Source organism: Nicotiana tabacum, chromosome 5 (genome assembly GCF_000715075.1).
Source record: "Nicotiana tabacum cultivar K326 chromosome 5, ASM71507v2, whole genome shotgun sequence".
NCBI classification, from domain to species: Eukaryota; Viridiplantae; Streptophyta; class Magnoliopsida; order Solanales; family Solanaceae; genus Nicotiana; species Nicotiana tabacum.
The window spans coordinates 85,139,373-85,157,037 of record NC_134084.1 but is presented as its reverse complement, the minus strand read 5'-3'; the positions used below and the strand labels follow the sequence as shown (position 1 = coordinate 85,157,037).

At 34.7% G+C, this 17,665-nt stretch overlaps 2 protein-coding genes across 2 annotated transcripts; both read left to right on the top strand.

The window, feature by feature from the left end:
- The first annotated feature begins 1,971 nt into the window (after positions 1 to 1,971).
- Positions 1,972 to 2,448, top strand: LOC142180843 (uncharacterized). The gene has a single exon (XM_075252938.1). The coding sequence runs from the start codon at positions 1,972 to 1,974 to the stop codon at positions 2,446 to 2,448; it is 477 nt and encodes a 158-aa protein (XP_075109039.1).
- Positions 2,449 to 4,459: 2,011 nt separating this feature from the next.
- LOC142180842 (uncharacterized) lies at positions 4,460 to 4,900 on the top strand. Its single transcript, XM_075252936.1, has one exon. It carries the CDS (start codon positions 4,460 to 4,462, stop codon positions 4,898 to 4,900), a length of 441 nt encoding a protein of 146 aa, XP_075109037.1.
- The last annotated feature ends 12,765 nt before the right edge of the window (positions 4,901 to 17,665 follow it).

The window sequence follows — 17,665 nt, the reverse complement described above, 5'->3', positions numbered from 1 at the left end:
GGGAAGAGCACGAGGACGATCATCCAAAGCTTCGAAACATGCAGAGGATGATGGAAATGGCCCTATGGAAGTATGAAACTTAGGAATTGTTAAAATTGTTACACCAAAACCTACCGTGAATGGGGGAAATGTTATTGTTCCATTGCACAAGGATGGAACATAGGATAATAGCACTAATGAAGGAAGGAAATTGGTGGATGAAACATCAATCAATAAGGGAAAAGCCCATGCATCAACAAATCTAGCTAGTTGGCCATCGCTACCAAGTCAAAGTGGAGGAAACAAAATACAGGAGGTAAAATGGACAACTCCGGTTAATTCTCAATAGGATCTAAGCTCAAAAGGATGGATCCAAGAGAAAATACAAGTCAAACAGCAGGAAGTAGTACAGATACAAGATGAAAGAACCAAAGAAACAGAAATCCAGAACAAATGAGCTCAAAGGAAACTGCAGCTAGGAACGGAACAAAAAACGGAACAAAAAAAGGAAGGAATTGTTCGATGTTATTCGACGAGAACAAATTAGCCAAAAAGGTATGGATTTGAGTTATATACCACCTACAATATCTGAGGATGGAGTAATTGTTAAACTGAGCCAGGAGGACATTGATAGTGAAGTAGATAAATGGAAATATACGGTTATTATATATGTTATTGGGGGAACACCAACGATTGGGGCTATGAAAAGATTTATAGTAGGGCAGGGGAGCTTCTCTGTTAAGACTAAAGTATATTACCATAATGATGGGTATTTTGTGGTGAATTTTGCAAGCTTAGAGGAAAAGAATTTGGTTATGTACTCGGGGCCTCACATGATTAACAACAGACCTATAGTAGTTAAACAATGGATTGCTAACTTTGATTTTGATGAAGAAGACTTAAAGACTATACCAATATGGGTGAAGCTGCCAAATCTGCCTTTGAGCTGTTGGAGTGCAAGTGCACTGAGCAAAATTGGGAGTGGTCTAGGCCAGCCCATATATGCTAATGTGTGTACTTCAAACATTGAAAGGATTTCATATGCAAGAATAGTAGTGGAGGTAGATGCCACTAAGGAACTTCCAAAGAGTATTAAAGCCGAAGATCCTAAAGGGAGAGTAATGGTACAAGAAGTGTGGTATGATTGGAAGCCTAGCTATTGTACAAAATGCATGAGAATAGGACATAATTGTCAACGGCAGCAATAGAACAAAGTAATACCAGACATGAGGACTGGGCAACAATAGCAAAGTGCACCAGTAAAGCAAAAGACAGAATGGAAACCAATTAACACAGGAGCAGGAAGCCCAAGCCAAAATAAACATGAAGGGAAAGCAAAAGTGAATAAGCAGGAAGCAGTAAGTGACAAAGTAGGAGCAACTGATGAACAATGGCAACAAGTTAAAAGCAAGTCAGCAGCTAAAGGACAAAAAGTATCTGTACCTGAGCATCAAATACAAGTACTGAATGGTTTTAACAGTTTAAGAGAGACATGCCAGGATCAAACTATGAAAAGGAATGAAGAACGTAGTACAAGTAGAGGAGAGGAGGCAGTGGTGGTTCATAAAAACAACAAAATTACTCAATGTTAGTAACTTGGAATGTTAGAGGGTTTAATAAAGTGTTTAAGCACAAGGAGTTAATGGAGTTTGTGAAGATAAATAAAGTAGAAATTATAGCAATATATAAACATAGAGTTAGTGAAACAAAGGCTGAAAAGATAACTACAAGTACACTACCTGGATGGAAATGGTATCATAATGTATCCAACACATGTAAAAGGGAATACGGGTGATTTGGAATCCAAATAGACTGCAGTTCACAATGATAGGAAGTTATGCATAGTTGATTCATGGGGTTGTAAAAAGCATTACAAGCAAGACTGAGTTTTAATTTTCTGCAATATATGGACTGCATAGTATCAATGATAGGAAAGCATTATGGGACACAATAAGAACTATAGAGAAGCAAATTAAGGAACCATGGTTACTAATGGGAGACTTTAATTCAATATTGGGAGTTGAAGACAGAATAAAAGGCAGGAAGGTGCAAGATAATGAAACAAAGGACTTCAGAGAAGTAGTTGAAGAATGCAACTTGAATGAACTACCTACAATAGGCAGATCATATACATGGACTAATAGTCATGTATTCAGCAGAATTGATAAAGCATTGGTTAATTACAAATGGATGCTCAACATGCCACCTGGGCAAGTACATGTCATGAACCCTCTTTTCTCAAATCATTCCCCATTGGGCATTGAAATAAATATGAAATATGATAATAAGAAAAGGCCCTTTAAATTCTATAATTGTATGGCTGATCACCCTGACTTTGAGCAGATTGTGGAAACTAACTGGAAATGGAAAGTAGGGACAATGGAAGATATATGGCAGAATTTGAAGAGTGTCAAAACAGCCCTAAAGCAACTAAATAACAAAGAGTTTATAAATGTGAAGCAGAAATAAACAGTATAAGAGAAGGATTGCAAGAAGTACAAGGTAGAATGAAGGATCATAGTACACCTTCAAGACTATTTGAAGAGGAGAAAGAATGATAAATCAGCTAGAGAAGTGGGATAAAATTGAGGAGTCAATCTACAAACAAAAGTCAAGAATACAATGGCTATGGTTGGGAGACAACAAAAATGCTTATTTCTTTGCAAGCATGAAAGGAAGGAAGGCTCAGAATCAAATCAGTAACCTCATTGATAGTAAGGGTAATACCTTAACTGACTATAAAGAGATTGAAACTGAAGTGGTTGATTTCTACAAGAATCTGTTGGGATCTACATGTGGAAGTATACCCGCCATACACCTGGGAGGATAAGGAATGGACCAATGCTAAGTAGGCAGCAACAGATGGAACTCATAACTCCTTTTACAAAAGAGGATGTACATGAGGCCCTCATGAGTATTGATGATATGAAGGCACCTGGGGGAGATGGTTTTAATGCTTGCTTTTTTAAGAGAACATGGAAAATAAATGGAGATGAGATAACAAAGGCAGTCCTGCAGTTCTTTAGCACTGGGAAAATGTCCAAACTAATAAATTGCACATCACTTATTCCCAAAGTGAAGAACCCAACCTCAATAAAAGAATACAGACCAATCTCTTGCTGCACTACCCTATACAAGATCATATCCAAGATGCTGACAAGTAGACTAAGGATGGTCATGAACACACTGGTGGATGAGAGTCAGGCAGCATTTGTACCTGGTAGAGGACTGATGGATAATATATTACTCAACCATGAACTAATAAAAGGGTATGGTAGGAAAGGGATCTCACCTAGATGTATGATCATAGACATACAAAAAAGCATATGATTCTCTTGAATGGGTATTTTTGGAGCAGGTGCTTGATGGACTATGTTTTCCTACAAAGTTTGCAGGTTGGATTATGGAATGCATTAAAATAGTATCCTATTCTATCAATATCAATGATAGTCCTACTATTCCATTTAATGTAAGAAGAGGAGTGAGACAGGGAGATCCTATGTCTCCATTGCTATTTGTCTTGGCAATGGACTATCTGACCAGAAGCTTGAAGAACTTAAAGGATCAACCTAACTACAACTACCACCCAAGATGTGAAAAATTGGGTCTTATCCAGCTCAGTTTTGCTGATGACCTACTTCTTTTCTATCGAGGAGATAAGGTGTCTGTGCAGCTACTATATGAGTGTTTCAACAGTTTTTCAAGAGCTTCAGGCTTAGTGGCAAACCAGAACAAGAACAACATATATTTTGGAGGAGTCTTAAAGGCAGTACAACAGGAGATTACTCAAGTTACAGGTTTCAGCATAGGTGAACTTCCTTTTAGATACTTAGTTGTTCCACTAAGTACTAAAAGGTTATCAGTAATCCAATGCCAACCATTGCTAGACAAAATGCTAGGGAGAATAAAACAGTGGACAGTGAAGTTTCTGAGCTATGCAGGAAGACTACAACTGATCAAAAGTGTACTCATTGCCATACAGTCATTCTGGTCATAGATTTTTCCTTTGCCAAAGAAAATCATTCAACAGGTTGAAGCCATGTGTAGGAAATTCCTATGGATTAGTGATACTAGCTCGAGCAAGAAGGCTTTAGTAGCATGGAACAAGCTGTGCAGGCCTAAAACTAAGGGAGGGTTGAATGTCACAGACCTCAACACATGGAATAGGGCAGCGTTGCTGAAGCATTTGTGGGACTTGAGAAAGAAAAAGGATAAACTATGGATCAAATGGGTACATGCATACTATTTAAAAGGAAGGGAGCCATGGGAAGTTGATGCAAAGCAAGCTTCTTAGATTATAAGGAAAATATTACAAGTTGGGAAATACTTGAATGAAGCAGATTTAGACACAGGAAAGGTAATGCAAAATAGTTCATTTTCCATTAGAGGAATGTACAGACAACTAAGAGGGGATTTCCTAAAGGTAAGCTGGAGTCAATTGCTATGCAATAACAGAAGCTGTCCAAAGTGGAAATTTATAATGTACCTAGCATTACAGGAGAGTCTATGCACAAAAGATAGATTGAGGAAATGGGGAATGCAAGTCGATCCAGAATGTCCACTGTGCGAGCATGAGATGGAGAGTCACAACCATATTTTCTTTACTTGTTCTTTCTCAGAAGATATATGGAGAAGATTACTAAAATGGATGAACATCAATCGTGAACCAAAAAGATGGGATGAGGAGATCAAATGGGCAATAGAGCAGATGAAAGGCAATGGAGCTAAAATCATGGTGTACAGGCTGGGTATGACTGGAGCAGTGTATAACATATGGATGAAAAGAAATAGGAGAATTTTTCAGAAGATTAAGAGAAGTAGTGATGCTATTACTAAACAAATAGTTAGAGACATTCATTGTATAGGTGATAGGCACGGTACATTGAGGAATAGTATGCAAAAGCTCAACTATTATCCTTAGAGTAGGCATTGATATACGTGTATATATTTACGTGGAAATAAAAGTTAATTACCAAAAAAAAAGGATTGAAGACAGCCACATCTTTCTTTTTTTTCAAATAGCATTTTCCTTTAGGTTAAGGGCTTCTGAAGACAAGAACACATGCTTTATAATTCTATTCTTAGTTATCTGGGTCAATATTATCTATTCCAAATGCAAGAATATTATTTTGAAATGTTTCTCAGAAAAATTAGTTACCTTAATTGATAGTCTTTTTGTTTCAGTCGAAAAATATAGCAACATGTTGTAGAGGAGAACAACTTACATATGTTAAGAACATAATGTATCTAACTTTTTACTATCATTCTCTCCGTCAACTTTTCATTTGATTTGCTCCAAAGATAAAATAAACATGGAGTTCAATCTTACTAGTTATGAATATAAAAGAATGTGGGAAGTTTAGCTTCAAAAACAAGTTGCCACTAAAGGGTGTGCCTGGTATATAGGAAAATATATTCTGGTATTTGGTTAGGTAGCAGAATTTTTAAAAATATATATATATAATAGGCAAACACTATAAGAGACAAAATAGGTAAGGGTGGGGGAGGGTGGTAGGTCGGGGTCTATGGGCCGGGGTGGTGATGCTAAGGGTGGGTGGGGCAAGGGATAGGGGTGGGGTGAGGGGTAGAGTGGGTACGTGGGGTGGGGATGGGTTGGGAGGGTGGGGTGGGTGAGAGGGTGGAGGGAGGGGTTGGGGTGGAGGTGGGCATGGAGAATTATGTGGGGAAGGTTGAGAAAGAATTTTAAAATATATTTTTTCTCCATTTGATAGGGAAGTCATTTTTTTGCAAATTTAAAAAAAATGAGATGATGAAGAAAATATTTTATAAAATATTTAAGTCAACTAAACATAAAAAAAATAAAAAATATTTTTTTAAAATTATTTTCCTTCATATCAAGCACATCCAAAACCATCAAAAATATCACCTGAATGTAGAGTGACTTCATAGGTGAAATGTCAAAAACAAAGTCACATTTTTGTTGCAAAACAAAAAAGTGACTTTGTAGGTGATATAGCAAAAACGAGTGACTTTCTATTATAAAACAAAAAAAGTAACTTTTTAATCCAATTTCATAAGTTGACTGACCTTATGATAAATCAACTCCACAATTCGCATCTCCCCAATTGCTCTCACAAATTGACATATAAAATACATACAATAAACATAAATTGTATCTGGGTTGTACGTGTTTGACGGATTTTGTAAAATCAATATATATATATATATATATATATATATATATATATATATATATATATATATATACGGTCGAAATAGATTTCAACATCCGTACGATTGGTCGAGTTCGAAACATAATCGATCGAAGCGAGACTTCGAGACAGGTTCCGAAGATAGCACAAACAAGCTTCGAGTTTTTTTAAATAGAAAACTCAAGCTAAACCATGTGAATATTAGCCTTATTTTGTACATATATAAAATATCGGGTGCGGCGCTGCTCCGTTACTCGACGCTCCAGTAATTATCAATACATATCTTGATGAATGACGCGTTCTGTTATATTTTGAAAGGTTGTGATTCCTTTTTAGCATCTACTCTATTTTGGTTACAAATTAATTGTAGCAGTTGAAAAAAAAGTTTAATGGTAGCGTTTAAAAAAAAATAAAAAATAAAAAATAAAAACTGGTGAGTCAAATTTTGGCCTCGAGGTTCTATTTTACGCTTCCTCTTACAAATTATTGTCCAACTTAACTAAGTAATACTGATTTTCTACGGGTAAAGAGTTAAGTAAATTTTATTTTGTTAAACAATAAATAAAAATATGTTTAACATAAAAGAAGAAGACAAACTTGGCAATCTTTAGTTTCTGCTTTGCGAAATGAAAGACTTTGATGGTTGTGCTTTCTTGAAATAAAATATAACAGTATGTAATAAATTTAATAGCGTAGCTAAAGTGCACAAGGGTTCAATTGAATCTCTTTCGTTTATTACACTATGCAATTAGGATAAAGATTTTAGCATAAGAAAAATTTATAATCTCAAATTATCACATTTGTGCATTTTTTTAATCATCTTATTAAAATTCATGACTTTGCCTGGGATAATAATGATGACTTTTAGTAGGAGATAAGTGCAAAAGCTTTTGAAAGTTCAAATAGGCTGAGGGCTTGTTCCTAGTCAGCACCTTGCCAGATTGCTCTTAGTTTTTTTCAACTCTAGCATTACTAGAGTAACCAGATGTAGAGAAAACTAACAAAGAATCACAGCCTTTCAAATACATAACAGAACGTGTCATTCATCAAGATTTGTATTGACATTTACTGGAGCGTCGAGTAATGGAGCGAAGCCGCACCCTAAAAAATCTTCTATTTATCGCCCTGGATCCAAACATAGATATTTAATCGGATTAGTTACCTCATGTAGCAAAGGTTGATACCTTATTTATTTTAAATAAATACCCTTTTAAAAAATTATATTCCATAGCTACCTTTTGATTTTTATAGCTAAATATTTATTTATGGTTACCTCCTACCCTTAAGACATAAAATACTCTTTGTATTATTTTTCTCTCATTAGAGAACCACACGTCCCAATCACGAAGAGAGATGGACGAAAACAACCACTATTCTCCATTGATTTTTCTCCATTGTCTCGCGAAATTTTCATTGTCAGTGGGCTGGGGCTCTGAATCAATGTCAAAATCAAGCCCTAGAGAGAAAGATCCACCCTATTCTGATGGTCGTTGCTTTGCGACAAAATCTGGACATGGCCACTGCAACTCTTGCCTCTCACCACCTCCATTGAAGTAGACGATCCGACGACGATGACCAAATCACAACTCCAAATGCAATTACACCAAAAAGAGGTGGCTTGAGTGTGAATAGTTCTTTTTCCTTACTGCATCTAAAACTATTCCTAAATCGAGCCAATTCATTCTTACAGTAGGCCATACTTAAACCCCCGTGCGTTGCTACTATATCTCCTCATCTCCAATTTTTAGTAGAAAATTAAAAGTCCTGATGTTATGGCATCTTTTCTAAAAGCAACCCACTTCATTCACTCTAATAACAAGCTTGAAAAACACGCTTTTCCTCACTTCTATAATACTACCCAAAGACTCAAGATTTCAGCTTCGGTCACACCTCTCATGGCTGCCCTCGGAACCACACCAACTGTTGGATTTTCTGTTAATATATTTCAATGTATCTCGCTGTATTTTCATGTATTTGTTGTCTTTTTTTCATTGTATTTCAATATATCTCGTTGTATTCCATGTATTTCATTGTATTCACTGTCTCGTTGTATTCTACGAATGTATTCATATATTTTCTTAATTAATATAATTTATGTATTCAGATGTATATATGTATTCAAATTGCTCTGTTTTTGTTGTATTTATCGGCTAGAAAAAATATTCAGCATATTTTCTCTGAAGATTGCTATATTTTCGGGGTATTTTTCGGTTGAAATTTTTTTTTATAACTGGAAATACAAATTTTGTGGGTTATAATTGAGTTTGTTGAGTTATATTAGGAGTCTATTATGTTAATTGATTCACTTTCCGTTTAAAAATAGCTGAATAGACTATGAATTGCGCTATTTACGTTACTGTATTCACAAATACATATCGTGAATACAGTCGAATACAATAATCTGTCTAGCTGTAATCCCCTGTTTCACACCGTGAATACAGTCGAATACAAAAATCTGTCTAGCTGTAATCCCATGTTTCACGCCTAGAAATGCTACTGTATTCATGAATACAGTAGCTTAAATACATCGAATACACTCTAAAACCCCTGAAAACATAACTATAGGTAGTAATATAGTAAATGGTAGCTACAACTAGTTAATAACCACTAAAACATAGTGGTTTTTGAAAGTTTCTCAAAATGTTATCATGTTGGGTTGCTTTTGCCTGAGGCTCCTAAAACACTCTTTCATTGGCCCAGAAAATGATAGTTAGAGGGAAATTTTACATCCTATAGCAAAGGTATACACCATATTTATTATAATTCAAAATTATTTTAAAATATTATTTTCTATAGCTACATTTGATATTTTATAGCAAAATAAGTATTTATGGTATATACTACTATTGAGGCATGAAATAAGGCATGAAATAAGCTATTTATGTTTTTCCTCTCTCTTAGATAGCTGGACATACCTATTTTTAAGTGATTGTTGTTACTATATTCATGAATACATGGCGCGAATACATGCGCATACGGCTGGACTGCCCTGATTTTAGGTGCTTTTTACTACTGTATTCATGAATATAGCAGCGCGAATACATGTAAATACATGCACGTACAGCTGGACTGCCCTGATTTTATGCGTTGTTTGCTGCTGTATTCATGAATACATGGCGTGAATACGTGTGAATACATGCGTGTACAATTGGACTGCCCTGATTTTAGGTGCTTTTTACTGTTGTATTCATGAATACAACAACGCAAATACATGTGAATACATGTGCGTACAACTGGACTGCCCTAATTGTTAGGCATTTTTTGCTGTTGTATTCATGAATACAGCAGCGCGAATGCAGCGAATACACTACCGTAATAACTGAATAGTAACTATAGAAAGTAATTATGTACATGGTAGCTATAGAAAGTTAATAGCCACTAAACAATAGTGATTTCTGAAAATTCCACTATTTAGAGCCCCTTTTAAAGATTTAATGACTAAAGTGCTCATCTTTTTGAAAAAAAAAAGGATAAAATATGACCCTTTTAAAAAAATTTAAGACCAAACATGCCCCCTCCTTTTCTATGGCCAGGCGTCACCAAAAGTCATTCTCCTTCTTTTCTTTGTTTTTTTTCACTATTTTTTGTCTTATTTTTTTTTCTTCATATTTTGTTGCTATTTTTTTCACTTTATTTTTTTTATTTCTAATAAAATTATGTGCTCTTATTTATTTTTTATTTTTTCTTTTCTTTTTTGTAGTTATTTTTTATTTATTCTTTTTTATTCTTGCTAGTAGTAACCCTCTCACTTTTTTTACTTTATTTTTTTATCTTGAATTTTTATTTTTTGACATATTTTTTTATTTTTTTAATGTTATTATTTCCAATAAAATCTACTTTTTATTCCTTTTTTATTATTATATTTTCTATTATTTTTCAGTAAAATTCTTCTGCCTAAAAAATGTTATCACTTTCTTTTACTTTTAGTTTATTTATTTTTAAAAAAATAATCAAGTCTTAATATTTGTATGGGGATACTTTCTACCCTCTGTAATAGATTATGATTACTGAGAGTTACCATGTTACTCTTTTTATTATTCCTTTTTTTAAAACCTCTTTCTATGCTTTATAGTTAAAATGGAAAATCCTATAATTCGATATACTACATTAATTATGGTATACCAACAATAATATACTTGTTATGAAACAATAAAAGTAGAAGAACAATATTGCAGAGAAAGAGAGAGAGGAAATTCTTATTGAATTTTGGGATAAATTACAATGGAATAGAACCCTCTATTTATAGGGAGATATTGACTTAGCCACCAAGTAATAAACCCTAGAATCTCTCTGAATATGGACATTCACCATAAATAGAATTCTATTTATAACACTCCCCATTGAATGTCTACTCGATAAGTAATGTGCCTCGTTAAAACCTTAACTAAAATAAAACCCAATGGGAAAAAAATTTCTAGAAAAGGAAAAAGAGTACGCATCTCTAATAATACGCCTTTTGGTTGCCTCGTTAAAAACCTTTCAAGGAAAACCCAGTGGGAAAAACCTTGTAAGGGAAAAAGAGTGCAAAGCGCATTAACTCCCCCTGATGAGAGCATCAATTCACATCCTTGAGCCTTCGCATCCCGATCTTGTATACTAGCTTCTTGAAGGTTGACGTTGGTAGAGATTTTGTGAACAAATCAGCCATATTATTACTTGAACGAATCTGTTGCACATTGATATCACCATTCTTTTGAAGATCATGTGTGAAAAATAACTTTGGTGAAATGTGTTTTGTCCTATCTCCTTTTATGAATCCTTCCCTTCAATTGGGCTATGCATGCTGCATTGTCTTCATACAAAATCGTGGGTAGTTTGTCACATTTCAAACTACATTTGTCTCGAATAAGATGTATTATAGACCTCAACCACACACACTCTCGACTTGTTTCATGAATAGAAATTATCTCAGCATAATTAGATGAAGTAGCCACAATTGATTGCTTAGTCGATCACCAAAATATGGCAGTGCCTCCACAGGTAAACACATAACCTGTTTGAGATCGAGCCTTGTGCGGATCAGATAAATACCCAGCATCGGTATAACCAACAAGATCAGGACTGTAATTATTGCCATAAAATAAGCCCATATCGGTAGTCTCTTTTAGATACCGCAATATGTGTTTGATTCCATCCAATTTCTCCTTGTGGGAGCAGAGCTATATCTTGCTAAGACATTAACTGAAAAAGTTATGTCAGGCTTTGTAATATTGGCAAGATACATTAGTGCACCAATTACACTAAGATATGGTACTTCAGTACCAAGTAGCTCTTCATTCTCTTCTTGAGGTCGGAATGGATCCTTATTCACATCAAGTGACCGAACAACCATCGGAGTACTTAATGGATGTGCTCCATCCATGTAAAACCGTTTCAATACCTTTCTATGTAGGCAAATTGATGAACAAAAATTCCGTTTGCCAAATGTTCAATTTGCAAACCAAGATATAATTTTGTTTAATCAATTGCCATTTGGAGTTCTATAGGAGTTCCAATAAGGTTTATGTCATCAACATATACGACAAGTACAACAAATTCCGATGTTGTTTTCTTTATAAAAACACATGGGCAAATGACATCATTTATATAACCTTCCTTTAATAAATACTCACTAAGACGATTATACTATATTCGTCCTGATTGTTTTAGACCATACAAAGATCTTTGCAATTTGATTGAAAATATTTCTCGGGACTTTGAATTATGTGCGTTTGGCATTTTAAATCCATCGAAAATTTTCATGTATATCTCATTATCAAGTGAGCCATAAAGGTAGGCGGTAACCACATCCATTAAATGCATGTCAAGCTTTTCATGGACAGCAAAACTAATGAGATAACGGAAAGTTATAGCATCCATAACGGGTGAATATGTCTCTTCATAATCGACACCAGGCCTTTGTGAAAATCCTTGTGCAACAAGGCGTGCCTTATATCTTTGTACCTCGTTTTTCTCATTTCTCTTGCGTACAAAGACTCATTTATAGCCAACGGGCTTAACACCATTAGGTGTTTGGACTACAAGCCCAAAAACTTCATGTTTTGCAAGTGAATTCAACTCTGATTGGATTACTTCTTGCTATTTTGGCCAATCAAGTCTTTGTCGACATTCTCCAACAGATTGAGGTTCAAGATCCTCACTTTCTTGCATAATGCTAGATGCAACATTATATGCAAAGACATAATCCACCACTATATCCACTCGATTCAAATTTGTCTCAATATTGATTGGATTTATTGATAGTTCCTTATTTTCTTGAGCCTCGGGCTCAGTGGATTCCTCATGAATCTCAGAATTTATTAAATCGTGGATTTCTTCATGAGATTCTTTCGTAGTGTCATTTTGATCATTTGTTTTCCTTTTTCTAGGATTTCGATCCTTAGAACCTAATGGTCTACCACGTTTTAGGCGTGCTTTTGACTCATTAGCTATGACACTAGAAGATTGTCCAATAGGGACATCAATACGGATTGGAACATTCTCTGCAGGGATATATGATTTTATTATCCTTTTCAAATCCGTAAATGCGTCTGCTATTTGATTTGCTATTCTCTGCAAATGAATAATCTTTTGCACCTCTTTTTCACAAATAAAGGCACGTGGACCAAGATGAGATAATGATGGATTTTTCCACAAAATTTCCCATTTGGTTTCACCAACTTCTCTCCCTAATTTTGGGAAAAGTGTCTCATCAAATCGACAGTCTACAAATTGTACAGTAAAAAAATCTCCCGTCAATGTTTCGAGGTAGCGAATAATGGAGGACGATTCAAACCCAACATATATTCCTAACCTTCTTTGCGAACCCATTTTGGTGTGATACGGCGGTGCTACAGACACATATACTGCGCATCCAAAAATTCTTAAATGGGATATATTAGGTTCATGACCCAAAACTAATTGCAACGGGGAATATTTATGATAATTTGTCGGTGTGAGACGAACTAGCATTGTTGTATGCAAAATGGCGTGACCCCAAACAGAAGTGGACAGCCTTGTTTTCATGAGTAACGGTCTTGCTATCAATTGCAGACGTTTAATTAAAGACTCTGCAAGACCATTTTGAGTGTGAACATGAGCTACAGGATGTTCCACTTTTATCCCAATTGATAAGCAATAATCATTAAATGCTTGGGATGAAAACTCAGCAGCATTATCAAGTCTAATAGACTTAATTGGATTATCGGGAAATTGTGCCCGTAATCGAATTATTTGTGCCATTAATTTTGCAAACGCGAGGTTGCGAGATGACAATAGGCACACATGGGACCATCTAGAAGATGCATCTATTAAGACCATAAAATATCTCAACGACCTACTATGGTGGGTGAATAGGTCCACAAATGTCTCTTTGTATACGCTCCAAAAACGCAGGGGACTCAATTCCAACCTTTGTTGGTGATGGTCTAATAACTAACTTGCCTTGATAACAAGAAGTGCAAGAAAATTCATTATCTGAAAGAATCTTTAAATTCTTTAATGAATGCCCATTTTAGTTTTCTATAATTCGTCTCATCATAATTGATCCAGGATGTCCCAATCGATCATGCCAAAGTACAAAAGTATTGAAATCAGTAACCTTTTGGTTTACGGTAGAATATGCCTCAATTGCACTAATTCTTGTCCAATACATGCCACAAGATAAAGATGGGAACTTCTCAATAACCCTCTTTAGGCCAGAGACATTCTTGGTAATGATGAGATATTCAAGATTATTCTCATCTATTGTCTCAATCTTATATCCATTTCGACGGATATCTTTAAAACTCAACAAGTTCCTCTTGGACTTGGAGGAGAACATTGCATTCTCTATGATAAGTATTGTTCCCTTAGACAGAGTTATAGTAGCTCTTCCAGAGCCTTCAATTAAATTACTACTACTAGAAATTGTAGTAACATCTGCCTTACACATACTTAAATGAGAGAAATATTTCTTCTCTTTGAAAAATATTGTTACAGTTATGATGAATTTTCATTATAATAGTACAATATGTAAAGGCAATAATCGCACACTAAGTTCGTAATACAGTACAGAATAGATACATATATTTTTGACATATTATACTCAACATACACTTTAGTATTAGAAACACTTGGTAAGAATTTATGTAAGGAGACTGTTAAATACTAAAACAATATGCTACATTTGAATTCTTACCACATGCATGTGTATGTAAATAACTATGATATGGTCAAAGGCTGAAATATTGTTTAAAATGAATACTAGAACGAACTAACACTAATTCATAAAATAATACTAATTGATACTAATGACTACTACTCATGTAAAGAACTATGATTACATGATGTTTATTCACTAGCCACTACGAATAAGCAAAAATAAAAATCAAACTACTCAATCATCTTTAACCACGGATCCATCACCGATCAAGTGGTCTATTTTTCCATCAGGGTGCTCAAAAAAGTCTGTCACATCTAAGTGGGTGATGTCAAATTCATTATTATAGATAAAATTAGCTTCAGGGTCTTTATTCTTTAGAGATGCTTGATAAAACTTAACCAAATGTCTTGGTACACGACAAATATTTGTCCAATGCCTTTTTCCACCGCAACGATAACATTCAGTTTCTGAACCATTTACCTTTGGCCTCTCATCTTTCCTTTTCCACTTTTGGTGGTTATTTTTCTTTGGGGGGTGATTAACACCAGAAAAATTTCTTCCTTGTCCACGGCCACGGCCATGACCACGACCACGACCACGAATAGGGTCACGGCCTTTTCCACGCTTAGCATAATGGGAATACACCTCATCTACTTCAGGCAATGGTGTAGACCCAGTGGGTCGATTTTCGTGATTTCTCATGAGCAAGTCATTGTTTCGCTCAGCCACAAGGAGAAGAGAAATCAGCTCAGAGTACTTCTTGAAACCTTTCTCTCTATACTGCTGTTGCAGAACCATATTGGAGGCATGAAACGTTGTAAACATTTTTTCAAGCATATCATAATCAGTGATAGTATCTCCACACAGTTTTAATTTAGAAGTAATACTGAACATCGCAGAATTATATTCAGAAACAAACTTAAAGTCTTGGAGCCTAAGATGAGCCCAATCATATCATGCTTGTGGAAGAGTAACCAACTTTAAGTTGTCATATCTTCCCTTTAAGCCATTCCACAAAACAAGTGGATCTTTGACTGTGAGATATTCTATTTTCAACCTTTTATCAAGGTGATGGCGCAAGAAAATCAAGGCCTTAGCACAGTCTTGGGTGGATGCTTTAGTTTTGTCTTTAATGGCGTTTCCAAGACCCGTTGCATCTAAATGGATTTCAGCATCCAACACCCATGTCATATAGTTCTTGCCCGAAATTTCAAGGGCAACGAACTTTCTTTTCATAATGTCAGTCATAATTAAAAAGAAGAGAAAAGTTATACCTTAATCTTCTCAAACGCTTCTTGAGACGGTAGAGTCTCGCGTTGATAACGTGTTATGAAACAATAAAAGTAGAAGAACAATATTGCAGAGAAAGAGAGAGAGGAAATTCTTATTAAATTTTGGGATGAATTACAATGGAATAGAACCCTCTATTTATAGGGAGAGTTTAACTTAGCCACCAAGTAATAAACCATAGAATCTCTCTAAATATGGACATTCATAAATAGAATTCTATTTATAACAATACTGATAACATGAGAATAACAATATGTAGTATATCAAGAATATTAGGTGTACCATTTAACATACTCAAAAAAGGTATACCATAATTACACTAAAATTGATGATGGTCTTGGGAGGTAGAGTAAGGATTGAAGCTTAGAATTTAAGTTATTGGATTTTAAATTAATAATTGATACATATAAATAAACTTTTTATGACAAATACAACGTTATAAACCAAAGTTAATGCCCCTACCCAAGGGCAGCTCCATAAAATTAGTGGCCTGAAGCTTAATAAGAGGCTTTATACTTTTTTATTAATATGTATACACATATATATGCAAAAAAGTTAGTGTTGCCATTTTTTTTCATACTTGTTGTTTATAGTATAATATTCTTAAATGGCATAAAACCTTTAACTTCAAGTAGTAATATTATTATGGGTGAAAATCATTTATACCTTTAAACTTTGCTTTAAAAATCAAACTTCCCTCTCTTCTTTGAACAATTGTCATTCTCCTCCTTATTTCTCATCTGACTTTCCAAAACACCTATTTTAACCTTTATATTATCAACATTTTTTTTTATCTTTTTAGTAACATAAATTTTTTCTATTTTCTACTAATTATGCTATGAACTTACCCATATAATAATAATTAATTTTTGAAATAAAAAAATGATAATCAAGAATATAATTTAATGACGTTGAATATTGAAAAGGTTGAGAAAAATAAAAATTAAAATAAAATAATTTGCTCTTATCAATAAGTTTATTAATAGCAATCAAAATTTAAAAATATTTACACATTAAAGAATTAAAAAGGGTGAGAACATTATAAACATATACCCAATGCAGGTAATACAAAATCTTATATTTATTAAAAAGTAAAGATAGATTTTATAACACACTCCTTGATAAGTAGAGATTTTGACTACTTATTTGCACTTTTTTACTTTCGTTTTAGCTCAAAATTGCTTTAAAATATTCCAGAAAACTAATGAAATGTGCTTTCTTGTATGAGTGTTGAAATATGAGTCAAAGAAATGAAAATCAACAAGAAAAGAAATTTTGGACAAAGACCAAAACCAGACTAAAAGGGCAAACTGCGGACCACACAATATTAAGTGCGCCGCAGAACATGAGGAAGCCTCTAACAGAATTCTCATGCAAAATGCGAACCACACAACTCCTGTGCGGCCGCAGAAGATGAAGTTCAGAGAGATTGATTTTTGGTCCATAAAGAAGAGCGGACCGCACCATTATTGTGTGGCCACAGAACCAAGAGTGTGGCCGCACTCAGAAATGTGCGGTCCGCAGAAGTTGAACAAGTGCAACCGCAACCCAGAATTGTGCGGCCGCAGAAGTCCAACCTGTCAAGCCAAGTTTCAAAGTGCGGACCGCATACAGAATTTTGTGGCCGCATAACCTTCGCAGGGGCAATTTTGTCCGACAATTTTAGTTGGATATAAATAGATCTTTTGTCATTTTTAGGTTAGGTTGGGTGCACCTGAGAATAGATAGCAGTTTTTCTTTACTGTATTTGGTAACTTTGTAATAGTTTAACATTTTAACATTAGATTTTCTTCCATTAATCATCTATTATGAATTTTATCTTAGTTTCTTCTTTAATTTCTTCATTTTGGGTACTTAATGGGTGTTTGATTTAGGGCTTGTTTGTGATTGAGTTAGTGATATTTAGCCTAGTTCTTGCTTGAATTTGAGAATTGATGGTTGCAAACATTGATTCATGCCTAATTGACTTAGTTTCTACTTGAGAAAGAGAGACTAAGTCTAGAAAAACTTGGCTAACAAGGAATTGGGGTGAACTCAAGAAATTGATAGCCCCAATTAAAGGGTTGAATCTAGAGATAGTAAGACCTGACTTGAGCATTTA

Excerpts from the sequence above, each read along its gene's own strand:
- LOC142180843 (XM_075252938.1), top strand. The coding sequence starts at position 1,972 with ATGGGAGACTTTAATTCAATATTGGGAGTTGAAGACAGAATAAAAGGC.
- LOC142180842 (XM_075252936.1), top strand. The coding sequence starts at position 4,460 with ATGTACCTAGCATTACAGGAGAGTCTATGCACAAAAGATAGATTGAGG.